Below are 26,591 nucleotides of genomic sequence, written 5' to 3'. Positions count from 1 at the left end.
ACACTAAAATAATAATAATAATAAAAAAATAATAATAAAAATAATACACTAAAAATAATACACTAAAAATAACAATAATAATAATAATAACAACAATAATAATAATACACTAAAATAATAATAATAATAATAATAATATTCTTAACGCTTAACTCCACAGACTATCAGAATATCTTTTCTTTTTTACGGTAAACTGTAAAATGTAACAATTATTTTGCACAATTAAGTCTAACCTCTTACCATGCACAGCTTGAAAATCCTACCTGAGTTCAGAGTTTTTGGCTTCTTTTCAGGTTCGAGATCTATTTTCTCTGTTAAAATAATTACAAACAGTTACGAAATTATTTTATAACTATTATTTATTTTATAATTATCCATTAAAAGAAGGAAATACGTTTTTTTACTATTACATTTTAATTTTCAATAAATATTTTTTTTTTATTCCTTTAATTTCAGTAGAAAGGTCAAAAACTAAAGGTTTGGAAAAAAAGTCAGAGATGTTCTGAGGTTCTGAAGTTCCAAGAATGGAGAAATCTAAAGAAATCTGTACCTAAAACTGCAAAAAATATTTGTAATTTTCTGAAAAATGATCATTAATGTGAAATTCTCCTGTTGCTGATTGCGATTTACCGTTTTCTGGCTCATCGGTTGGCAGAGCGAAGACTTGAACCTCACAGAGGGTGAGGGACTCTCTACGGCGTGGGATGACAACAGACACATAGCGCCCCTCCATGCCATGGCAGTTCACGGAGAGAGTTCCTCCTTGCTCCACCCTGGTAAGGATCGCACACCTGGAACACAGAGCCCGAACCTCATCGATCGTTTATTTATACATTTCATGTCTACAGAAAGTTACTACAACCTTCTCGAATATCTACACGGCTCCAGAACATGGAGGACGACTCTGAGAACCCATCAGACCCCAATGGGGAGGAATCTCCTGCTGGATCTCTATACTGACATGGACGGGGGATGGGTGAGGAACGTAAGGACGCCCCATCATTGGATGGAAATGATCGACCTACAGAGGACTGAATTCACAGACACCCCGAACATCAAAGTGAAGAAATGATGCAGCAGGCGAGTCCATGTTGGTGAAATGTCATTGCAGCAACTCAGAATGGTCCTCAGTAGTTTGTGTGGCCCCCACGTGCTTGTATGCATGTCTGACAACGTAGGGGGAGGCTCCTAATGAGACCACGGATGGTGTACTGGGGGATTTCTTCCCAGATCTGGACCAGGGCATCACTGAGCTCCTGGACAGTGTGAGGTGCCACCTGGGGGCATCGGATGGACCGAAACATGACATCCCAGAGGGGTTCTATTGGATTTAGGTCAGGCGAGTGTGGGGGCCATTCAATGGTATCAATTCCTTCATCCTCCAGGAACTGCCTGCATACTCTCCTCACATGAGGCCAGGCATTGTCGTGCACCAGGAGGAACCCAGGACCCGCTGCACCAGGAGGAACCCAGGACCCACTGCACCAGGAGGAATCCAGGGCCCACTGCACCAGGAGGAACCCAGGACCCACTGCACCAGAAGGAACCCAGGACCCACCGCACCAGGAGGAACCCAGGACCCCCTGCACCAGAAGGAACTCAGGACCCACCGCACTAGGAGGAACCCAGGACCCACCTCAGCAGGAGGAACCCAGGACCCACTGCACCAGAAGGAACTCAGGACCCACCGCACCAGGAGGAACCCAGGACCCACCTCAGCAGGAGGATCCCAGGACCCATTGCACTGTAGGGTCTGACAATGGGTCCAAGGATTTCATCCCGATACCTAATGGCAGTCAGGGTGCCATTGTCTAGCCTGTAGAGGTCTGTGTGTCCTCCATGGATATGCCTCCCCAGACCATCACTGACCCACCACCACAACGGTCATGCTGAACCATGTTACAGGCAGCAGAATGTTCTCCACGGCTCCTCCAGACCCTTTCACGTCTGTCACATGTGCTCAGGGGGAACCTGCTCTCATCTGTGAAAAGCACAGGGTGCCAGGGGGGGACCTGCCAATTCTGGTGTTCAATGGCCAACGCCAATCCAGCTCTATGGTGCCGGGCAGTGAGCACAGGGCCACTGGAGGATGTCGGGCCCTCAGGCCACCCTCATGAAGTCTGTTTCTGATTGTTTGGTCAGAGACATTCACACCAGTGGCCTGCTGGGGGTCATTTTGTAGGGTTCTGGCAGGGCTCATCCTGTTCCTCCTTGCACAAAGGAGCAGATACCGGTCCTGCTGATGGGTTAAGGACCTTCTACAGCCCTGTCCAGCCCTCCTAGATTAACTGCCTGTCTCCTGGAATCTCCTCCATGCTCTTGTCTCCTGGAATCTCCTCCATGATCCTAAGACTGTGCTGGGAGACCTGGCATATAGTGCTGCACTGTGTTTTATTATAATGATATTATATTCCTCCCACTGACACCAATGATGGGACACTATTCCTCCCACTGACACCAATGATGGGACACTATTCCTCCCACTGACACCAATGATGGGGCACTATTCCTCCCACTGACACCAATGATTGGGCACTATTCCTCCCACTGATACCAATGATGGGGCACTATTCCTCCCACTGACACCAATGATGGGGCACTATTCCTCCCACTGACACCAACAATAGGACACTATTCCTCCCACTGACACCAACAATAGGACACTATTCCTCCCACTGACATCAACAACGAGGCACTATTTTTCCCATTGGCACCCAGTATGGGGCACTATTCCTCTCACTGACACCAATGATGGGGCACTATTCCTCTCACTGACACCAATGATGGGGCACTATTCCCCCCACTGACACCAACGATGGGGCACTATTCCTGCCACCGATACCAATGATGGAGCATTATTTCCCCTAAATGACACCAACAATAGGACGCTCTTCCTCCCACTGACACCGATGATGGGGCACTATTCCTCCCACTGACATCAACAATGAGGCACTATTTTTCCCATTGGCATCCACTATGGGCACTATTCCTCTCACTGACACCAATGATGGGGTACTATTCCTCCCACTGACACCCATGATGGTGCACTATTCCTCCCACTGACACCAATGATGGGACACTATTCCTCCCACTGACACCAATGATGGGGCACTATTCCTCCCACTGACACCAATGATGGGGCACTATTCCGCCCACTGACACCAATGATGGGGTACTTTCATTTCGGTGCACCACTAGCTAGAATTGCTGCTGTAGGGTTGGGGTTTTCTAGTCCCTAAATATTTTGAGTCGGGTGGCCATGAAAATATGGAGGACCAACGCCCATTCTATGAGTAGAAAGGTCAGGAATTGGTACGTTGAGCAATGCTTGGTAGGGGGCACTCCATGGCTATCGTCTTCAAGATATGTCGCTATCAATTCTGTGATCGAACAATGTGTTCCCGAGGCATTAGTATTTGTAGTTCACCAAAATTACATCCTTCCGTGTCCTTACTTTGCGTTTTCTCTCACGTCGTCTTTGGAGAACCCAATGCGAATTTCGGCCCCGTTGAGTCTGTGGCCACAACATTCTTTTCGGTTGGTGATGGCGATGGAGAAGATCCTCATCCTGGAGTTCAGATCCAGATTCCACCAAGGCTCGAGGTCATACTGCGTGTGGCTGCAGTGCGGATGATTATTTGACAGCGAGCCATCAATGGCCTTTTTGGCTTGTGCGCGCTCATGATCACTGGATTGGGTGGCTGTTCCTTTTGGGGCCACATTGGGAGCTGGAAAATTTATCAAAAGCAGTCTCAGTGATCTTTGATTCTTACAACATGATCACAGGTAACAAGTAACACCCTCCCATCTTGCATTTTGTTAATTTTTACCCCCCCACCACCTGTTATGTAGCATGGTCCTCGATTCACGTACCCATCTACCCAGCGGATCCACTGGTGTCACATTATGACGTCACAGACCAGGTCCCCCTCTGCCATTAAATCCCATGTGTGATAAAATTTTGTTACGACGGGTTCTCTTTAATGAGACATCAGGGGGGTTTTTTTTACACTCCTGATGTCTCACCTGACTTCCATTGAAGCTAATTGAGTATTGAACAGAGCCAGACAATGTTCTGGGTCTGCCAATGGAAGTCCACCAATGGGTGTGCAAACCTAAGGACATTCATTGGTCTCCCTTCCCTTTACCTGGTGGCACACCACCCCAATCCTAGTTCTGGGTCTGCCAATGTAAGTCCACCAATGGGTGTGCAAACCCAAGGAAATTCATTGTCCTCCCTCCCCTCTACCTGGTGGCACCCCCCCCCCCCAATCCTATTTCTGGGTCTGCCAATGGAAGTCCACCAATGGGTGTACAAACCCAAGGACATTCATTGGCCTCCCTCCCCTCCACCTGGCGGCACCCCCTCCAGTCCTAGTTCTGGGTCTGCCAATGGAAGTCCACCAATGGGTGTGCAAACCCAAGGACATTCATTGGCCTCCCTCCCCTCTACCTGGTGGCATCCCCCCTGCCCAATCCTAGTTCTGGGTCTGCCAATTGAAGCCCACCAATGGGTGTGCAAACCCAAGGACATTCATTGGTCTCCCTCCCCTCTACCTAGCAGCACCCCCCTCCCCAATCCTAGTTCTGGGTCTGCCAATGAAGTCCACCAATGGGTGTGCAAACCCAAGGACATTCATTGGTCTCCCTCCCCTCTACCTGGTGGCACCCCCCCTGCCCAATCCTAGTTCTGGGTCTTCCAATGGAAGTCCACCAATGGGTGTGCAAACCCAAGGAAACATTATTATTATTATTACATGGAGTTTATATAGCGCCAAAGGGTTTGCTCAGCGCTGTACAATAGAGGGGGGACAATACATGGCACAGTACAACAACAACAAACAACGTACGAGGGGTAAGAGGGCCCTACTCTTTCGAGCTTACAATCTAGGAGGGAGGGGGTAAAGGTACAGTAGGAAGTGGCTGAGGGGAATGAGGGGTGGGAGGAAAGAGGGAGAATGGCCGTTAGGTGAGGGTGGGGTAGGCTTCCCTGAAGAGATGGGTTTTGAGGGAGCGCCTGAATGTGAAGAGGGAAGGCGACAGTCTGATGGATTGGGGCAGTGAGTTCCAGAGGATGGGGGAGGACCTGGAGAAGTCCTGCAGTCGTGCATGGGAGGAGGAGATCAGGGAGCAGGATAGAAGGAGGTCCTGTGAGGAGCGAAGGGTACGGGTAGGGCGGTACTTGGGGATCAGGTTGGTGAGGTAGTCAGGGGCAATGTTGTGAACGGCTTTGTAGGTCAGGGTTAGGAGTTTAAATTTGATGTGTTGGGCAATCGGGAGCCAGTGGAGGGAGAGGCAGAGGGGGGTGGCAGAGGTGGAGCGGGTGGTGAGGTGGATGAGTCTAGCCGCTGAGTTCAGGATGGTCTGGAGCGGGGAGAACCTGCACTTGGGTAGGCCGGTGAGAAGAGAATTACAGTAGTCAAGGCATGAGATGATGAGGGAGTGTACTAGAAGTTTGGTGGTGTCTGGGGTGAGGAAGGAGCGTATCTTGGCAATGTTGCGGAGATGGAGCCTGCATGTGTTTGTGAGTGATTTGACATGCGGTTGGAAGGAGAGGTTCGAGTCAAGAATGACGCCAAGGACTTTGGCTTGCGGGGCGGGAGTGATAGTGGAGTTGTTGGTGATGATGGATAGGAAGGGGGGGGGGGGGTGTTGGCAGGGGAAAAGACGAGGAGCTCGGTTTTGGAGAGGTTGAGCTTGAGGAAATGTAGCGACATCCAGTCTGAGATGTCATTTAGGAGGTGAGTGATGCGGGCGGAGATAGTGGGGGTGAGGAGAGGGGTGGAGAGGTAGATTTGGGTGTCGTCAGCGTAGAGGTGATAGTTGAAGCCGTGAGAGTGTATGAGTTTGCCCAGGGAGGAGGTGTAGATGGAGAAGAGAAGGGGTCCAAGGACAGAGCCTTGGGGGACCCCAACAGAGAGGGGGAGGGAGGGGGAGGTGGCACCATTGTAGGTGACACTGAAGGAGCGTCGGGATAGGTAGGATGAGAACCAAGAGAGAGCAGTATCTCTGATGCCAAGGGAGAGTAGTTTATTAAGGAGGAGGGGGTGGTCAACTGTGTCGAAGGCCGCAGAGAGGTCCAGGAGAAGGAGGACAGAGTAGTTGCCCTTGGCTTTGGCGTTTAGTAGGTCGTTAGTGATTTTGAGGAGGGCAGTTTCAGTGGAGTGTAGGGGACGGAAGCCGGACTGTAGAGGGTCAAGGAGGTTATTGTCTGTAAGGTGGGAGCTTAGGCGATCGTAGACTATGCGTTCAAGGAGCTTGGAGGTGAGTGGCAGCAGGGAGATGGGTCTGAGGTTGTTGGGGTCCGCGGGATCCAGGGAGGGCTTTTTGAGGATGGGGGTGATATGCGCGTGCTTTAGGGGGGAGGGGAATACGCCAGTAGAGAGGGAGAGATTGAAGATGTGGGTGAGGGAGCGGATGAGGGAGGGGGGGGGGGGTGACCGGAGGAGTTGAGAGGGGATAGGGTCCAGGGGGCAGGTAGTGAGGCGGGCTTGCATGCATGCATGCGGGGGAGGCACTGAATGTTATGGGGGTGCATGGAGGCAATTGGGTGGCCTGCCAGCTAGTCATATGCCATTATCAGTCACAGCAAAATCGCTGGCGCTCTGTGAAAATGACATGGATACACTTAAATAATTACAGAATAAAACACTACGCTATCCTCACACATGATCTTCAACCTTGAGCTTTCTTTACCAAATGAGCGCAATGCGAATCTAACATCGACATTCAGTCACATGACAAGGAAGTCACTGCTGGAGGACTTCCCACTGGTAGGCATTGTCTGAATGGGGTGCAGGTAGCTATACAATGCCCATCATGTGTCGCTGACCATCTCGTGTTTCCACGTTGCGATAATATGCTTGGTCACAATAGGGGATCATATCAGGGGGTGCTGCTTTGGCCATCACACTGGATGCATGTCTACTGGCTCCTTCAATGGAAATCTAGCCGGGATAAAAGGTATTGCCAAAAGGAACATTTATTTCAGGACTATGGGAAGAATGTTGAGATGGGCTCCACCAAAGGAGGAACTGGTCTCTGTACACCACCTTGATATCATGCTCAACCTGTATACACACTTACCTCCATGGTGCTGGCTCTGCCACATCTGACTTTTGTTCCAACTTTCATCAACTAGAAGGATTGAAGAACAAAGTTTACATTTTCCAGCGGATTCGATTAGATTCTACATCAGTACATACAGTGAGAGAGTGATGGATTCCAAATGCTGAAATGGCGATCTGTTACACACGAAGAGATAAAAAGAGACTCCAAAATGGAACCTGACTTCTAAACCTCAACCGAACCAAGACCAGAGTCGACCCTTAACCTCAACCTTACTGGTAACCCTAATACTCTAAACTGGGGGGTTGGCAAGTTGCCGATCACCATCTACCAGCCATCCGCAGGCAGCCAACAGGTAGATCATGAACATTGCTCTGCTTCCCCCCAGCCTCCTCTACTCTCATGTTCACTGCAGAGAGGAGAGCAGGAGACAGCATAGTGCTGGATGGAGGGCCGGGGGTGGGAGCTGCCTCAGTTACCCTTTCGAGTTAACCAGCAAGAGATTTGTTGCTAGGACACCAGGTGGTCCTAGCAACCAATTAGCAGCTTGTTATCAAAAGTTAACTCCGGCAGCTCCCGCCCTCCATCCAACACTATGCTGTCTCTGCTGTACACATGCTATCAGGTAGGAGACAGCTACCTACACAGCACTGTGTGTGTGTTGGGGGGGGGGTGATTTGAAGGGGACACTATAGTTGGGGGGGGGGGGCTGTGATGTGAAAGTGACAGAGGACACTGCTTTGGGGGTGGGGAGGTAGAAGGCAATGCTTTCAGGGGGGCACAGGACACTGTTATGGGGGAGAAGAGGACACTACAGTGGTCGGGTGATGTGAAGGGTGGCAGAGGACATGGTTTTGGCGGTCCAGAATACTATTGGGGGGCAGAGAACATTACAGAGGGGGGTTGATGTAAAGGGGGGCAGATGACACTACAGTGGTGGGGTGATGTGAAGGGTGGCAGAGGACACTGTTTTTGGGGTCCAGAACACTATTGGGTGGGAACAGGACACTACATGGGGGGAATGTGACAGGGGACATAGGATACTACAGTGGTGGGGTAATGTGAAGGGTGGCAGAGGACACTGTTTTTGGGGTCCAGAACACTATTGGGTGGGAACAGGACACTACATGGGGGGAATGTGACAGGGGACATAGGACACTACAGTGGTGGGGTGATGTGAAGGGGGGCAGAGGACACTGTTTTTGGGGTCCAGAACACTATTGGGTGGGCACAGGACACTACATGGGGGGAATGTGACAGGGGACATAGGACACTACAGTGGTGGGGTGATGTGAAGGGGGGCAGAGGACACTGTTTTTGGGGTCCAGAACACTATTGGGTGGGCAGAGGACACTACATGGGGGGAATGTGACAGGGGACATAGGACACTACAGTGGTGGGGTGATGTGAAGGGGGGCAGAGGACACTGTTTTTGGGGTCCAGAACACTATTGGGGGGCAGAAAACATTACAGAGAGGGGTGATGTGAAGGGGGGCAGAGGACACTGCTTTGAGGGAGGGTGGTCAAGGACACTACTGTGGGGGAGGGGGGGGGGGCAGAGGACACTGCTATTGGGGGGGGGTACAGGACACTACTGTGGGGGGGAGAGGGGCAGAGGACACTGCTATGGGTGGCAGAGGACACTAAAGTGTGATGAGGGGGTGATGTGAAAGGGGAAAAGGACACTGCGTTTGGGGGAGGGGGTAAAGGACACCACTGTGGAGGGGAGGGGCAGAGGATACTTCTATTGGAGGGGGGTACATAACACTACTGTGGGGGGAGGGGGGCAGAGGACACTGCTATTGTTGGGGGGTACAGGACACTACTGTGGGGGGGGAGGGGCAGAGGACACTGCTATGGCTAGCAGAGGACACTAAAGTGTGGGAGGGGTGATGTGAAGGGGCAAATGACACTGCGTTGGGGGGGGGGTAAAGGACACTACTGTGGGGGTAGGGGGTTCGGAAGACACAGTGGGAGGGTGATGTGAAGAAGGCAGAGAACACTAGTTAATAGCCCAGCGGATCACTAGCAGCGCGTACCTGTGCACGGGGGTGTATTTAGGTTTTGTGCTGCCCTAGGCAACTCAAAAATAGTGCGTCCACGCCCCTACAAATGGCGCCCAAGTCGAACTCCTTGTCGACCTCGCGGTAGGTACGCCTCTGCCTGTGCACACTGTTACTTCTGTTAACATGCTGTCAATAGCTGCTGCAAACTAACTTTCTACCAGAACACCGGAGGTTTTATGAAGAAAAAAAAAGTTTTCTTTAATTTGAACCTTGGGAGTTTTTAAAAGCAAATAAGCCCCAAAATATAAGGTCATCTTCAGGTCCCACTCCCGCCAAACTGCTAATCAGCCAATCACATGGCAGCAACTCAATGCATTTAGGAATCATATGGAATCATTTGTAATAGAAAGTATGAGAACTCCCATGTGATTGGTCACAGCAACAAATCCGGGAACTCAAAGTGAGGGTCTCACTAATAGGGTCTCAGAGGTTGGAGAAGCCTTCCAGGTTTTTTCTGGTCGATGGAACCATTAAAGCCTTGCATTGCATTTACATGATTGGGAGCCATAAACATGCACTCCTCGGCCACTTTTATGAGGTCTGCCTGTTCAATGGCTTGGTGACACAAACTGCTAATCAGCCAATCACACGGCAGCAGCTCGATGCATTTAGGCATCTAGACGTGGTGAAGACGACTTGCTGAAGTTCACACCAAGCACCAGAATGGGGAAGAAAGGGGATTTAAGTGACTTTGAACATGGCATGGTTGTTGGTTCCAGATGGGCTGTGTAACGGAACCGGACCCCGACTGCACTAGGGTATTTCCATTAGACTCACGCTTCCCTGTCCAAACACAGATCCACGGACACCACCACTGACCAAAAAAGACAAGACAGCACCAGACTTGTATTAAAACAGGAAATGGACTGCTTTATTTTAATACAGATACAAGATATATACACGGGGCGGGGCAATACATTTAGTAACAAGCGACATACATCAGACACCCCCCACCAAGCCAATACACAAACACCTACATCCCATAATAGTTTGCACCCAAGCAAGACACACAATAGAACAATGGGATGCAACCACATGGCATTAAACAATGAACAACTCCCACACCCCACCTATAAATGTCTACTCAATAGCAGGACATTTCACCCTGCACCCCTAACCGGCACAGGGTGACTTACATATAAGAGGGATATGGAGAGCTGAGACAGGGGTCTCCCCACCTCTCCAAAGGGGGCTGTGTTCCATTGGCCCCCTACCCGAAGTCACCCCCGTCACAGGCTGGTCTGAGTATTTCAAAAACTGAAGATCTACTGGGATTTTCCCGCACAACCATCTCTAGGGTTTACAGAGAATGGTCCGAAAAAGAGAAAATATCCAGTGAGTGGCAGTTGTGTGGAGGAAAATGCCTTGTTGGTGTCAGAGGAGAATGGGCAGACTAGTTTTAGATGATAGAAAGGCAACAGGAACTCCAATAACCCCTTGTTACACCCAGGGGTGTATTTACCACAAGGAACTTGCCTAAGGCAGCATTTTTCAGGGGGCGGGGCAGCACTGCCCCTTGGAAGAATGGATGGAAGGGACCCATGTGGCATGGGGACCTGGTGGGTTCCGAGAGATGCTGCGGGTTTCATGATGTTGTATGCACAGCCCGACTCTCGTTCCTGGGGATGTCCGGGGCTGTTAAAGTGAGTGTCTTTCTCTCTCTCGCCATGGGGGTTGGTGGCTGGTGTATGGGGGGCAGTGGTAGTGGAAGGCTCGGGGGAGGGCAGGGGTGCTCTTGGTCTATGTCAGGTTCTTTCTGTGGGGGGGGGGGCACCAATTTTTGTGTTGCCTAGGGCAGCACAAAACCTAAATACACCCCTGGTTGCACCCAAGGTATGCAGAATCCCATCTCTGAATGCACAACACCTCCAACCCTGAAGCAGATGGGCACATGTGGGGATTGAAGTCACAAAGCATTATGGGATACACAGTGCTAGTCCATGCCAATAGGTGGTCCTGAAACACCCCCGGACTGATTGGTGGTCTTGATATCACACACCATATATTAGTCTGGGAGCAGTTAACAGCTTTGTGGGCTCTGAGGAAGAGATAATTCCTCAAAACACGTCAACCCGTTGAGACTCCTTCGTTCTGTTACTCTATGATGTATTACGGACTGAACGGGTTTCCATGCGATGGGCTTGTACTTGTAGATGATATTGTGAGTATAATACACCATTTTTTACACAATAAAGCCACATTTTGTTTGTTATTGAAGTATCTCTAGACTTCTCCAGTCTTATGAGGGCAGCAAGGCGAGTGCATCCCATGAGAGCCAAGATATGATGGACCTTTTCCAGTCCCCAAATGCATTTTTTCCCATTTTAATACCTTTGTTAGCTTGTAATAAAATACGACATTATATAAACGGTTTCCTAATCTACAGAATATCACTGTGACGGGAGCAGGAGCGGACTGACAACTCATGGGGCCCCCGGGCAATAGGGGATCATGGGGCCCCTGTGTCCTTGCCCACACTCAAAGCACACCCAAAAAAGCCTATAAAAAGGTACCAGGGGCATTTCATGGGGCCCACTGCTGACACCATGGGCCTTGGGCAATGCCCGAGTGCTCGAATGGTCAGGCCGCCCCTGGATGAGAATCACTTTGAGTGGGGGGCCCATGGAACACAGCTCACTTTAGAGAGGTGGGGAGACCCCTGTCTCAGCTCCCCATATCCCTCTTATGTGTAAGTCACCCTGTGCCTGTTAGGTGTACAGGGTGATCTGTCCTAATAGTGGGGTGGGGGGGGTTGTGGATTGTTTAATGTCATGTGGCTGCATCCCGTTGTTCTATTGTTTGTCTTGCTTGGGAGCAGGGGCGGACTGACCATTCTGGTACTCGGGCACTGCCCGAGGGCATGGGGTCAGTAGGGGGCCCCATGAGATGCCCCTGGTACCTTCCATAGGCTTTTTTGAGTGTGGTTTGAGTGTGGGTGAGGACACAGGGGCCCCATGATCCCCTATTGCCGGGGGGCCATATGAGTTGTTAGTCCGCCCCTGCTTGGGAGCAAACAATTATGGGATGTATGTGTTTATGTGTATTAGTTTAGTGGAGGGTGTCTCCAGCAGCCCTCCCTCCTGATGGGACTGTCTGCTGGTGTGACGTTTGAATACCTGTGTGTCTCTTGTTACTAAATGTAGATTGCCCCGCCCTGTGTCCTTATGCAGGGAGGGGGGACTGTCCCCTGAGTGTATATACCTTGTATCTGTGTCATTATGCAGGGAGGGGAAGTTTGTCCCCTGAGTGTATATATCTTGTATCTGTGTCCTTATGCAGGGAGGGGGGACTGTCCCCTGAGTGTATATACCTTGTATCTGTGTTATTATGCAGGGAGGGGGGACTGTCCCCTGAGTGTATATATCTTGTATCTGTGTTCAAATATAGAGTTCCATGTTCAGACAGACTGGTGTTGTCTAGTCCTGTATGGTCGGCTGTGGTGTCGGTGGTCGGTGTTCGGACAGGGAAGCGGTATTCTAACGGAAGTACTCAAGCACAGTCTGGGGTCGGTTCCGTTACAATCACCAAAGTCAAAATTAATTTTTTTTTTTGGGGGGGGTGGGATTTACTAAAACTGGAGCACACAGAATCTGGAGCCAATCAGCTTCCAGGTTTTATTGTCAAAGCGTAATTAAACCAGCCGAAGTTAAAAGCTGATTGGCTCCCATGCACAGCTGCACCTGATTCTGTGTGCACTGGTTTTAGTAAATCTCCCTCTTTGTGTTGACAAGTATTCGGAAATCTCTTCTTACCTGACTGATTTTTGGGCTGTCCAAACACCTGGACTTCACACAAGGTCAGAGATACGTTCTTCCCCCGTATTGCGATGGTGACAAACTGTCCCTCCATTCCATGGCAGGTAAAGGAGTAGGTTTCTCCGAGACCGATTGACGACACAACGCCACAGCTGTAAGAAATATCAAACCTAAAGTGTATCTGTAGCCAAGATATGTCATTTTTTTTGATAGAACAAGGAAAGGATTAGAACCCCTGTCTGGTTTCTATTGACTCCCTACTGGGTAGAGTCACTCTCCCTTCCCGACAAGAAACAAAAAATAAACTGTCAGGAATTCTAGCCCCTTCCCAACTCTGCTCATTGCTGATATATAAACTTTCTCTTGATGTCCCCTGATACCATGGACTGAGCTTGAAGGGCCACAGGGGTCACAATGGCGACCTTACCCATGCTCCAGGGAGCCCCTGCGGCCTCCCTGTCACTTTAGGTTTTACACTCAGGGCTGTGGATAAGGGGGTACCACCAGTTCTCCTGTACGGGGTCCAGGCCAGCGGGGGAACCCAGGCAACTGGGTGAATCAGATGTGGGCAGAGAAGGTGACGTCTTCTCCTCTCCCTTCTGCTGGCTTTCAGCTGCTGCAGAGAGAGCCATACAGGGGATCGGTTCCAGTAATTGCCCCATTGCACCCATCACCCTCCCTGTGCACCATATGTTTCCCCCTGCTGCCCAAGCCCCCTCACTCTCGTAGTGCTGCCAGCTTCCCTCCTCTCCTTCCCAACGGCATCTGCAAGCACATGATGGGATCCTTCAGGATGGAGAGTGGGGGAAGGTTCCAGAAAATATGTCACATTTACCAGTTCTTCCTTTCCTAAATGAACACAATGAGTGATCAATACCAATCACTCACTCACTGTGTTCATTCATAACTGAAGCATAGGAAACCTTTTTTTTTTTTTTTTTGGTGGAAGGGCCCTGTCAAGTTTGCTGTATGGGGCCCCATGGTTTCTAACAGCAGCCCTGTTTCAGATGTTTTCCCGGCCATTATCTCCAGGATCTGAAATCTCTGAAACTGGAAATGCTCAGAGATTAGATCTTCCAGGCCGATTGCCCCTAAGGAAGATGGAGAAATGAATGTTTCTCATCTTCCCTCTGCTTACTATCCTAATGGAACCCAGGTGAGCCCAGCACACATGGGGTAGGAGAGGGTCAGACAGGAGGGGGCTGCACCATCTCTAAGTTGGTGCTATATACTAGCAGATTTTCAAACAAATGTTCCTACAAAAATCAATACAAGAATTCGTACGTAAATTCTCTGAACCTTCGATGACTTGATTAATGGCATTCAAAGGGTCTTCCAAATTTTATCTGGTTTTAACACCCCATTTTGGAACAAAAGTCAGGACCTGGACTGAGCAAAGCTAAAAGGGAAGGCCAGCATGACTGGGGCGTGCAGACGAGGCGGAGGGTGTATTCGGGTGGGAGTATATGCAGGAGGTAAGGGGGTGGTTACTTACCTGATTGGAGTACGCAAGCTTGGGTGGTGGTCTTGCCAGGATTAGGAGGGGGGTTGGGTCTTGTCAGAGGTCAGTCGGAGCTTGTGCCAGCCCAGGGGTGGTTTCTCCCGCCCTCCCTCCCTGTAGCTGTTTCGTTGTTTTGTTTTGCTGTTTGGTTCTAGTCAGGGGTGGACTGACCATTTGGAAACTCGGGCACTGCCCGAGGGCCCGGGGTCAGTAGGGGGCCCCATGAGATGCCCCTGGTACCTTTTTCATAGGCTTTTTTGAGTTTGGGCAAGGACACAGGGGCCCCATGATCCCCTATTGCCCGGGGGCCCCATGAGTTGTCAGTCCGCCCCTGGTTCTGGTTTGTTCTTTGTGTTTGTCCTGTTGTTTGTTTTGTGAGGGTTCATTGATTTTGTTTCTTGTCCTGAAGGGCATTTTGTGTCCCGAGGTGTTTGTCTGTTTGTTTTGTCATGGCAGCCGGTAGGGGTCGATGGTTCTTTGAAGGTGGTGCTGGAGTGACAATTTGGTGGATTATGGGTTGGGCCCATCGTAGGTATGGGTGTTCCTTCCCAATTATAAGGTCACGTTGGTAATGTGGGAGGTCATTGGCTGTATCTGGGACTACGTAACTGTAGCATTGTCCCCGAGGCGGTGTAGTGGTGGCTGGGGGCCTTTTTATTGGGTGCCAGATACAGCCGAGTTTTGATGTGAGTAACAATGCCTTCGAAGACCCAGGACCCGGTTGGGATCATTACTGTCAGTTATTATTTGAGTGTACTGTAAGAAGTATTATGTTAAATAAATGGCTGCTATGGCCGGTTTTACACCAAAAGGAGAGTCACGTGGTCATTTAGGTGGGGGACGTTGAAGGGTGGTGGTGGTTTTATGGATTAGGCGGTAAGTATTAGCCTCGATATTCTGCATGTCCATCAGTCATGGACTTTCCCAGCCAAAAAAGCATACCCTGTTAGAAATTAGTCTGTTAAAGAACATTTTTCCATCCTGCTCCTTCATATTTTCTTGTCACCTCGGTCAAAAATGAATGTTGATTCGACTCCATTAGAAAATTGAATGAACGTTCTCGAAATGAACAATTGCTAAGTATAGTCTACTAGTCTGTGGGCCTTACTTCTGTTTGACAGCCTAAAGCCGGCTAAGCAAGTTCACTTCATTCCAGCTACGGGGTTGTTCACATCCCAGTATTGCCACCGTTAGTGATGGGCTTCATGTTCAAGTCGAATGTAAGTTCAAATCGAACATGGGCCGTTCGTGTTTTCTCTGAGCACTTTTCGGAGGGCTGTTCGCACGCCGTGCCCCACAATGCACTGCGCCCTGACAGTGCATTGTGATTGGCCAAAGTAATTCAATGGTTTGGCCAATCACAGCGCATGATGATGCCACAAGGGGGCGGGGTCACCCAGTTGATGTCACCACAGTATTTAAGAACTGTCATTCTGCCGCAGCTGTCAGACGGCCGGGAGCCAGCATCGACAGCAGAGTTTTTTTCTTTTCTTTTTTCGGGTGGCGGAGGGCATCATGATTGACGTTGCATCTACTTCAGGGGACATTTTTTAACTTTTTGTTTTTAATAAAGGACTTGTCACAGACTGTCTCCTATCATTTTTACTACACTTTTTTTCTGATTGATTAGCGGTACCATGCACCCATACTCGTTCACATGGCGAGGGCAGGATCTGGGGGCTCCCTTGTTAAAGGGGGCTTCCAGATTCTGATAATCCCCCCACCCGCAGACCCCCACAACCAGCGGCCAGGGTTGGGGGGAAGAGGTCCTTGTCCCCATCAACATGGGGACAAGGTGCTTTGAGGGGGAGCCCCATGCCCAAAAGCACCCCCCATGTTGAGGGCATGTGGCCTGGTATGGTTTTGGGGGGGGTACTTGCTTGTTCCCCTCCCCTTTCCTGACCTGCTGGGCTGCATGCTCGGATAGGCCCTGGTATGGATTTTGGGGGGGACCCTGGGATTTTAGTGCTGGTATTTTCTCATGCTTGGTCTTCTTGTGATGCCCATGTAGCACTACCCTTGTAATGGCAGCTGGATTTGTTTTGGGTCCCCCTATGCCCTGCACAGCCAGGCAGCACACATTCTCCACACGTGTACCTTCAAAGTCAGTAAACAGTCCTTGAGCTGGTTTTAGTTGTTTTTATTAAGGGGTTAACAACTTGGATGGGGTCTTGGAGTATATGGGATGCCCAAGGAATTGTACAAATTGAAGATGATCTTCTTAGCAACTATGTAAAAAAATGTGGACTAGAGGGAAAAAAATATAGCACTGTCTCTTTTTCTTTTTGGTTTACCTCCTCAGATCCCAGATGAATCCTCCTCCTCACCCAGCTGTGCTGAGGGTATCCCTGAGCAAGGGGGTCCCAAGAGCTTGCAGTTAAGCAGTCCCAGATGAAGACTAGTATTGCACCTGACCACACTCTCCCCTTATTTGGCCCAGGAAGTGTAGAATTACCCACACTGTCCTCGCCTGCTAGTGTTGTGGGTTGGTGGCTGCTAGAGATGAGCGAATCGAACCAGGCGAACCGGAATTCGATACGAATTTCAGGAAAAATTTGATTCGCGTCGAATCCGAATATTTGCCTACTTCGGGTGCGCGAATCGGATTTTTCCCGATCAGCCGGCAAAAGTGTCCCTGCAGAGAGCTCCGCTATTTCTGACAGTTCTCTGACAGAAGGAACACATGTACAGTGGTTGAAACATTGTATCTATTTGTTTCCATTTAGGATACAGATGTTTTTATTCGGAAACAGATGTTTCAACCGCTGTACATGTGAAGGAGCTGTCAGAGAACTGTCAGAAATAGAGGAACTCTGCAGATACACTTTTTGCCGGTTTGGAATTCTTATTTTCATCCTACTTCTTCTTCTTCTTCTTCATCCTCATCCTCATCTTCAGAAGAAGAAGAAGAGGATGAGGATGAGGATGAAGAAGAAGAAGAAGAAGAAGAAGAAGAAGAAGAAGAAGTAGGATGAAAATAAGAATAATTCCAAGCCGGCAAAAAGTGTATCTGCAGAGCTCCTCTATTCTGCAGATACACTTAGAGGAGCTCTGCAGATACACTTAGAGGAGCTCTGCAGATACACTTAGAGGAGCTCTGCAGATACACTTTTTGCCGGCTTGGAATTATTCTTATTTTCATCCTACTTCTTCTTCTTCTTCTTCTTCTTCATCCTCATCCTCATCCTCAGAAGAAGAAGAGGATGAGGATGAAGAAGAAGAAGAAGAAGAAGTAGGATGAAAATAAGAATAATTCCAAGCCGGCAAAAAGTGTATCTGCAGAGCTCCGCTATTTCTGACAGTTCTGTGACATTCACTCCATACAGCGGTTGAAACATTGTATCTATTTGTTTCCATTTATGGAAACAAATAGATACAATGTTTCAACCGCTGTATGGAGTGAATGTTGTTGAAACCGCTGTATGGAGTGAATGTCACAGAACTGTCAGAAATAGGCTATTTCTGACAGTTCTGTGACATTCACTCCATACAGCGGTTGAAACATTGTATCTATTTGTTTCCATAAATGGATCCATTTATGGAAACAAATAGATACAATGTTTCAACCGCTGTATGGAGTGAATGTCACAGAACTGTCAGAAATAGCCTAAGAAATAGCGGAGCTCTGCAGATACACTTTTTGCCGGCTTGGAATTCTCCTTCTTCTCATCCTTCTTCTTCTTCTCATCCTTCTTCTTCTTCTCATCCTTCTCCTTCTTCTCATCCTTCTCCTTCTTCTCATCCTTCTTCTTCTTCTCATCCTTCTCCTTCTTTTCATCCTTCTTCTTCTCATCCTTCTCCTCTTCTCATCCTTCTTCTCATCCTTCTCCTTCTTCTCATCCTTCTTCTCATCCTTCTCCTTCTTCTCATCCTTCTCCTTCTTCTCATCCTTCTCCTTCTTCTCATCCTTCTCCTTCTCCTTCTTCTCATCCTTCTCCTTCTTCTCATCCTTCTCCTTCTTCTCATCCTTCTCCTTCTTCTCATCCTTCTTCTCATCCTTCTCCTTCTTCTCATCCTTCTTCTCATCCTTCTCCTTCTTCTCATCCTTCTCCTTCTTCTCATCCTTCTTCTCATCCTTCTCCTTCTTCTCATCCTTCTTCTCATCCTTCTTCTTCTCATCCTTCTTCTCATCCTTCTTCTCATCCTTCTCCTTCTTCTCTTCCTTCTCCTTCTCCTTCTTCTCATCCTTCTCCTTCTCCTTCTTTTCATCCTTCTCCTTCTTCTCATCCTTCTCCTTCTCCTTCTTCTCATCCTTCTCCTTCTTCTCATCCTTCTCCTTCTTCTCATCCTTCTCCTTCTTCTCATCCTTCTCCTTCTCCTTCTTCTCATCCTTCTCCTTCTCCTTCTTCTCATCCTTCTCCTTCTCCTTCTTCTCATCCTTCTCCTTCTCCATCTTCTCATCCTTCTCCTTCTCCATCTTCTCATCCTTCTCCTTCTTCTCATCCTTCTCCTTCTCCTTCTCCTTCTTCTCATCCTTCTCCTTCTCCTTCTCCTTCTTCTCATCCTTCTCCTTCTTCTCATCCTTCTCCTTCTCCTTCTTCTCATCCTTCTCCTTCTCCTTCCTCATCTCCAAGGGCATTTAAATTAAAGGTACAGTGTTCTGCACTAATTTAAAGGCTCTCTGAAGCCTAGAAACCCTTTTTATAAGTTAACTTCGTAGCGAATAAATTCGCATCGAATCGAATTTCTTCCTGAAATTCGGCGAATCAGCCAAATCGAATTTTTGAATAATTCGCTCATCTCTAGTGGCTGCCTTCAGGCCTTATGCTGGCTTGGCTCCTTCCCTGCTAACAGGTTGTCCTCAGGAGACGTTGAAGCAGTTGAAATCTTCCAGTCCAGCAACCAGCCTGTAGGTAGGGCCCCCTCCCAGGTTCCACAATCCAGCCTTCTTCTCAGTCTATCTTCTAGCCAACTCCCCTGCTCCCCAGCCTTCTTCTCAGTTTATCTTCCACCCAACTCCCCTGCTCCCCAGGCTCTGGGATATTTGAAGGTTTCCCTGGTCACTATGCCTAACCTCCTACCAGGGGATTGGTCAAGGTCCCTCAAACATGCAGATCTTGGCCTCCTCCCCTTCTTCTCCCCTGTTCCACATGGTTCATCAGTTTCTGGAAGAATGGGAGGGATCCAGAAACCCTGACCTGTAGAACCTCCCAGCCTGTCCTGAGGTTAACTCCCTCGCTCCCAGGCTGACTAGAATGGAGTGCCTTAAAACTGTCCATGATTTTAAAGGGTCTCTTGACTGAAAAAAGGTTGAGAAACACTGGCCTAGATAAACATGTCACAAATTCTGTGTAACCAATGTTTTTTTTTCCCAACATGGGGTGTGTGCTGCAGTTAGATATCAGCTTGTGGGGTGGTGCAGCATGCTTTGGGTGGCAGTAAACACTCAGAGTCCAGTTGCAAGAAACAGAACTTGTTAAATGTTAATGTTCGCAATTCACAGTAAGCCTGGTGGGAACATACCCCAATAGGAACAGTCACAGGATATAACAGTGACCAGGTCTTGGATGTGCCAGCAGCATCTGTTTTGTGGGCCAGTCTGTACCCAAATGGGGGGACTTCCAGGAAGGATGGCTTTGCCCTATCCTTTCCCTACTCATCTAGAACCTCTCCCTTCTGCTATTCACTGTCCCTGACAGACGGGTGACCTGTTCCTACACTACCCACACATTAAAAACAAGCCAATACGGGGGACCAGGATCTTAAATAGACTCTGCCTGATCCAAGATGGCCACCAGAGTCACATGGGGTGGCAGCATTCAACCGGTTAGCTTCCTCAGTGACCCAGGAAACCATAGAGGAACCATGTTCCTCTTGACTTCCTGTCCCTCTGCAAAGCCACTGCGGTTGAGTGTCACCTGCAGTGCAGAAGGTGGACTGCACCAGCCTACAGGCTGACTCAGGAAGAAAGCAGAATGGTTTGTAAATGCAAAGAGAACCATAGATTCACAACACTTGCAAAGCTCAGTCTATTGAAAGCCACAGTTATTCAGTAATTATACCACAGACAAAGCTATATCATCGACGTACCTGGGGTTCTCCCTCCAGTCTGCGATGTTTCCTATTCGAATTTCAGCTCCGCTCAGGTCCTCGGCACAGCAGTCTCTCCTGTTTGTAATGGCCACAGAGAAGATAACGTGGTTTGATCCTAGGTCTAGATTCCACCAGGGCCTATATTCCACTTCCGTTGAAGCACATTGGGAAGAAAGCTGGCCATCGATTGCATATCTGGAAGCTGCTCTCTGTTTAGTGCTGGACTGAGATGTTTTTCCTTTGGAAGCCACATTGTGTGCTAAAATATAATATTAAAATTCAAGATATAACAACAAGCCTTGAAACATCACCATCTGCTGATTGTTACTGACACCCAGGTCTCTGCAGTGCACACCTGGTCTAATCAAGAAAGCATTATTGCAGACTGCTGGACCTCCAGCCAATGCCTGATCAACAGGTTACTGTCAGGGCTCGGTCCTCGGCAGAGGTGTTAGGAGACCTGGCACCCCTGCCAGTACCTTGCATGGCCGCAGAAGTTCACATCGGCTCAAATTTGGTGCCAAACGGTCTTTATAAGGAAGCCCTGCACTACTCTCAGGTGCTGGTTGATCTCTGGCTCCTTAGTACCTTTGTTCCCTTGCTATCCTGACTTGTGATTTCCTGTTAATGACTCGGCTTGCTCCTGGACCTGTCTGCTTTCTTTAACCCAGACCCCGGCTTGTCTAACGGATCTTCTCTCCTGATCTCTGTGTATGACCTCGGCTATCCCTCTTGACTACGTCTGCTCCGATCCCCACCTGGCACCCGACTTTGGCTCGAACTGGTTATCCTGTGATCCTCTATTCTCTGGAAGACCTGCATACCACGCACAGGCGCTCCCTGCCTGCAGACCCATCTCAGCGCATCAGCCGTACTCCTGGGTGGACCACCAAACAAGCACTCCCATAGGTGACCTGTGCTACTCCGGGCCTGTCTCCTGCTGTCCCACCTTCAGGGGAGTCTGGAACATAGCCGCAAGGGAAGCCCTCTCTCCACTGGCCTCTGTCACCAGGTACGTGATAGTTACCATGGCTTCTGGTGTCCTGGATTCAGCTCAGTGTGATTTATGTCTGTGGATGTCCAGGATTATTCCTGCAAATGTTTGGACTCTACACTCAGCTTGTCTTATCTTTTCCTCATCAACCTGTTATCAGCAATTGTCCGTCATTTCTCTGTTTACCTGTCTGGTACCTGGACTCTGTTGGATTAGACTTTCTGGGATTGATCTGACTAGCGGTGTGTTTATTTATTGTGCTGCCTAGGGGCGGACTGACGACTCATGGGGCCCCCGGGCAATAGGGGATCATGGGGGCCCTGTGTCCTTGGCCAAACTCAAAAAAGCCTATGAAAAAGGTACCAGAGGCATCTCATGGGGCCCCCTACTGACCCCGGGCCCTCGGGCACTGCCCGAGTTTCCAAATGGTCAGTCCGCCCCTGATGCTGCCCTAGGCAACACTATAATCGGGCACCCCCACAACCTCCCTCTCCCCGGGAACCATAGTCTGCCACCATACAACAGTCCCCTTGCCACCACCACCCTCCACAACCACCCGATTCCTGCACTGACCTTAACTGGAGGGAAAGAAGAAGCAGCCGGCTATCCCCGCAGCCTCCAGCATTGCGCAGCCTCAGCCTCCCATGGGGGAGCTCTGGTTGTCCCCATCCTTGCCACTTCCTCTGGGGAGGCGGTGCCTAAAAATTGCCGCCCAAGGCAAACGCCTTGTTTGCCTCCGGGAAAATACGCCACTGGATCTGACCAACAGACTGCTAACTTTGCTACTGTCTGCTGCAAAATCACCTGTGTAGCTGAGCCCTTTATACAGCACACACCAGTTACCCATGCCTTCAAGACCCCATGCACACTGGGCGATTGCCCAACTCTTCTAAACACCAGGAGAAAAGCAGCGTCAGAAGCCAACCGAAAGCCTAGTGTTTGCAAATGGACAGTGGAAGAGTGATTAGCACGGGGGTTCACGCTGGGATAGCTGGAGGGACTCTAGAAGGGTGTGTAATTGCTAGGCTGCTCCTCAACCCTTAGTGTGCACCAGATTGTATAAGATTTGTATCTGCCAGTGTGTGGTCGACCAGCTGGATTGGAGTGGAGTCTCCATCTGGTGGTGGCCAAAGGTAGTGCGGGCTGTGAAAAGGTATCAAGGCTGATCTTATATACGGTTTTATATATTCAAAGTTGAGTCCCCTTTATTCCCTCTTTACCCCCCTGTCACGGCCATGTGTGCGTGCCCTTTGGTAGCTAGTCGCTGTGGGCGTGGCGTGACGGATGGGCCGTGACACTGGCAGTGGGTTTTTTTTCTGGCACCAAGTTCTCCTGCCTCTAAATGCTTGTAAACACCTATGCAGGTCCGTCTTAATAGCATCACGGGCCCCTGGGAAAAGTAATGCACTGGGGCCCCAACCAGCCTGTCCCAATTTACATGAGTACTCTCAAGAAGTAAAGTATGAATCGTTGATAGAGTAAAACATATATTTATTAACACCTTCAATAATTTTTTTTAACAATAAGAAAACCCAATATTTTTTCTTATATGAGGACCAATACATGGAACGTTACCTGCAGTGGAATGTTTTTTGATGTCTTCTACTTCAGACTCCCAAAGACCTGGAATAGATTGAAGGCCGAACTTAAAGAACATTCATGAATCGAGTATATCTAGCTGGAGGAGCCTTCCACTCCCACATCACAAAGATTACCTCTACTGTCTCCTTCCCAAGGAATTTGTATACCATAAGGTACTCAACTTCCAGCCACTGCTGCTTCCAGATAAGTCACGAGACTGGTCTATAAACCAGAGGCTCTGGATGGACGGTTGGATAAATGGCTCTATATTTAGGATGTATCCGGTCTATAAACCAGAGGCTCTGGGTGTACAGTTGGATAAATGGCTCTATATTTAGGATGTATCCGGTCTATAAACCAGAGGCTCTGGGTGTACAGTTGGATAAATGGCTCTATATTTAGGATGTATCCGGTCTATAAACCAGAGGCTCTGGGTGTACAGTTGGATAAATGGTTCTATATTTAGGAGGTATCCGGTCCATAAACCAGAGGCTCTGGATGGACAGTTGGATAAATGGCTCTATATTTAGGATGTATCCGGTCTATAAACCAGAGGCTCTGGATGGACAGTTGGATAAATGGCTCTATATTTAGGATGTATCCGGTCTATAAACCAGAGGCTCTGGATGGACAGTTGGATAAATGGCTCTATATTTAGGATGTATCCGGTCTATAAACCAGAGGCTCTGGGTGTACAGTTGGATAAATGGCTCTATATTTAGGATGTATCCGGTCTATAAACCAGAGGCTCTGGGTGTACAGTTGGATAAATGGCTCTATATTTAGGATGTATCCGGTCTATAAACCAGAGGCTCTGGATGGACGGTTGGATAAATGGCTCTATATTTAGGATGTATCCGGTCTATAAACCAGAGGCTCTGGATGGACGGTTGGATAAATGGCTCTATATTTAGGATGTATCCGGTCTATAAACCAGAGGCTCTGGGTGTACAGTTGGATAAATGGCTCTATATTTAGGATGTATCCGGTCTATAAACCAGAGGCTCTGGGTGTACAGTTGGATAAATGGTTCTATATTTAGGAGGTATCCGGTCCATAAACCAGAGGCTCTGGATGGACAGTTGGGTTGATGGGTTTTATATTTAGCACTAAATTAATTATAGGGTAGAAGAAGAAGAACGTTCACATACTCACTTCCAACATCTGGGCTTGTTTCCACCTCAGTAGGGGGGTCTGCAAAAAATAACAGAAAACTTCAATATAACAAACTATATCCACCCTCTCTGGTTCCAAAATATTTTAGGCCTGTAGCAGTAAATGAAATCTGACCCTGACCACATCCTGCTTTCCAGACCCCCAACAACCATCCCAAGCACCGCGGTTCTTGTATCCCGCACCCAACAAACCAGGAAATCCTGCCCTCAGCTGCTGAGAACTGATTTCAAATTATGCAAGGGGAGCTGCATTTTTAATAAAATAGTGCAAATATATTTTTATTACCCACACAGGCACAGGAAGAACATCCAAACTCCAGGCAGGTGGTGCGGTGGTTGGGAGTCGACGACCCTAGTGCTGCTAAGCGGAAGTGCTAACCACTCAGCCACTGTGTCAGATGATGCCTAGACATTTATGGAGATTTACAATGCAGGGATGGTTAGGGTCAAAAAACATTTCTACCTGAGGATCTAGTCCTGTCCACCTGGTTTAGGTAGGAATACCTCTAGGGAAGGGGAAGGGGGGGGTTCCCAAAGATGGGCTTGGGGGGGGGGGGCTCATGGGGTTCTCTGTAGAAAATATAAAACTCCAATTTATTACAGCTTGTTTTTAAAAACCAACGTATGCGTTTGCGTTTGCATGCGAGCACAAGGGGGGGTGGAGGGGGCACTTTAACTTTTTTTTAAATTATTAATTTTTTTCTTTGTTAGGGCCGGTTCATACTCCATGCGGTTCAGTTGCTTTTTTTCTGCATCCAAAACGCACAGAAAGTCGGTGATCTGGTTGTCAATGTCATAGTTCACATCAGCGCTCGCAGTTCCGATTGCAGAAAAAAAGTAGAAAAGTAGAAGAGGCTGCGTTTTTCCTGCACAGAACTGTACTGGAACGCGGTAAAAAACATAAAAAACGCACCGGAACGCACCGGAAGGGGGAGGGGTTAAACAGAATGTCTCTGTTTAACCCCTCCCCCTCCAGAGGATTTCCCCCCTTTCCTGATCAGGACATTTTTTGCAATACAGCAAATACGCTGACAATTGCGCTGTCGTGCAACGCCGCACCCAAATGAAATTTACACCCTTTTTTCCCCACAAAGAGAGCTTTCTTTCGGGGGTATTTGATCGCCTCTGCGTTTTTTATTTTTTGTGCTTTAAAAAAAACAATATTTTTGACTTTTTGCTTTTAAACATGTCCGAAAATGTAAAAAAATCGAATTTCGTCATAAATTTAGGCCAAAATGTATTCTGCTCCGTGTCTTTGCTGAAAAAAAAAATCCAAATAATGAATTGGTTTACGTGAAAGTTATAGCGTCTACAAATGGCGGTATATACTATATACTGGGATTGTTTTATTTTAGTTTTTATTTTTACTAGTAATGGCGCCGATCATCGACTTATAGCAGGACTGCGGGATTGCGGCTGGCATTCTTACACTGGGGGGGGGGGGGGGGACTGACTTGGTGTCACTGACATGAGCAGTGACACCAATACAGTGATCAGTGCTCATAAACAGCACCAACACTGTACTGTGTTGTACAACACTGTGTGCTGAGAGTGTTTTAGTAGGGGGGGGTGTACTTCACTGTAAGCACACTGATCAGGATGGCTGTGCTCAGCCATCCCAATTAGTGTGCTCAAACTGACAGGGAGGAGGGCTGTCAGTCGGCGATCACAGGTACTCACCGGGCCACGGCGGATAATCATCGTCCAGGACCCAGTGATTGACACCCAGGGCCACGATCATCAGCATGGGTAGGGCGCGCTTGCGGATCACGCGCGTCCCCTGCCTGCCTGGTGGTTCACTGTGAGCATGCTGCTATGCAGAACCATACAAAGCAGTGTGCAGGAGCTGACAGGGGAGAGATCTGTATTGTTTACATACAGGTTTCTCCCCCGTCGGAGATGCTCAGCAATCACCGGGCGCCGGCGAGTAATCACCGGCTGGAACCGAATGGTGTCGCGGGTAGCGCACGCCCCCTACCCAGAACACATGGGCACAGATCTCCAGATGGAATGAAGCAAGGATATAAAACATTCACAGACTTACTCCTGATGCCGGGCCCCGGATCCATCCGATACCGAGTCGCTGCAAAACAAAAAGGAAGAAGCAAGATGATTGCAGAGTGTAAAGAATGGGGGGGGGGGGGGGTGATGGGATTCGTAGTTTTCAGAGCGATTTTTCTCTCCCAGTTCCTCCTACAGAGACGAGGACGTGGCATTTCTTGCCAGAGCAACAAATATTCTCTGTAATTGATTGTAGCCGGAAAAATGAAAACTTCTTCAGCCCCCACACCTAAGGATTGGTGAATCTGATTGGAACAAGGAGGCACTCTAATAGGGATAGTTGATATAAGGGGGCACTCTGATGGGGGTGGTTGATATAAGGGGGCACTCTGATGGGGGTGGTTGATATAAGGGGGC

General features: G+C 48.8%; 1 protein-coding gene across 1 annotated transcript; it reads right to left on the bottom strand.

The window, feature by feature from the left end:
- Positions 1–228: 228 nt before the first annotated feature.
- Positions 229–25,920, bottom strand: LOC149436341 (uncharacterized). The gene is made up of 9 exons (XM_089661713.1): positions 25,854–25,920; positions 24,154–24,192; positions 22,993–23,040; positions 20,421–20,682; positions 12,887–13,041; positions 7,087–7,137; positions 3,455–3,728; positions 631–791; positions 229–311 (listed from the first exon to the last, which is right to left on the bottom strand). The coding sequence occupies exons 1-9, from the start codon at positions 25,918–25,920 to the stop codon at positions 229–231; spliced, it is 1,140 nt and encodes a 379-aa protein (XP_089517839.1).
- Between the last annotated feature and the right edge of the window lie 671 nt (positions 25,921–26,591).

This window comes from Staurois parvus, unplaced genomic scaffold (assembly GCF_062004578.1).
Source record: "Staurois parvus isolate SC_StPar_1 unplaced genomic scaffold, SC_StPar_1.0 ptg001375l, whole genome shotgun sequence".
NCBI lineage: Eukaryota > Metazoa > Chordata > Amphibia > Anura > Ranidae > Staurois > Staurois parvus.
Note: the sequence above shows the minus strand (reverse complement) of the source record. Positions and strands in the feature narration are given on the sequence as shown.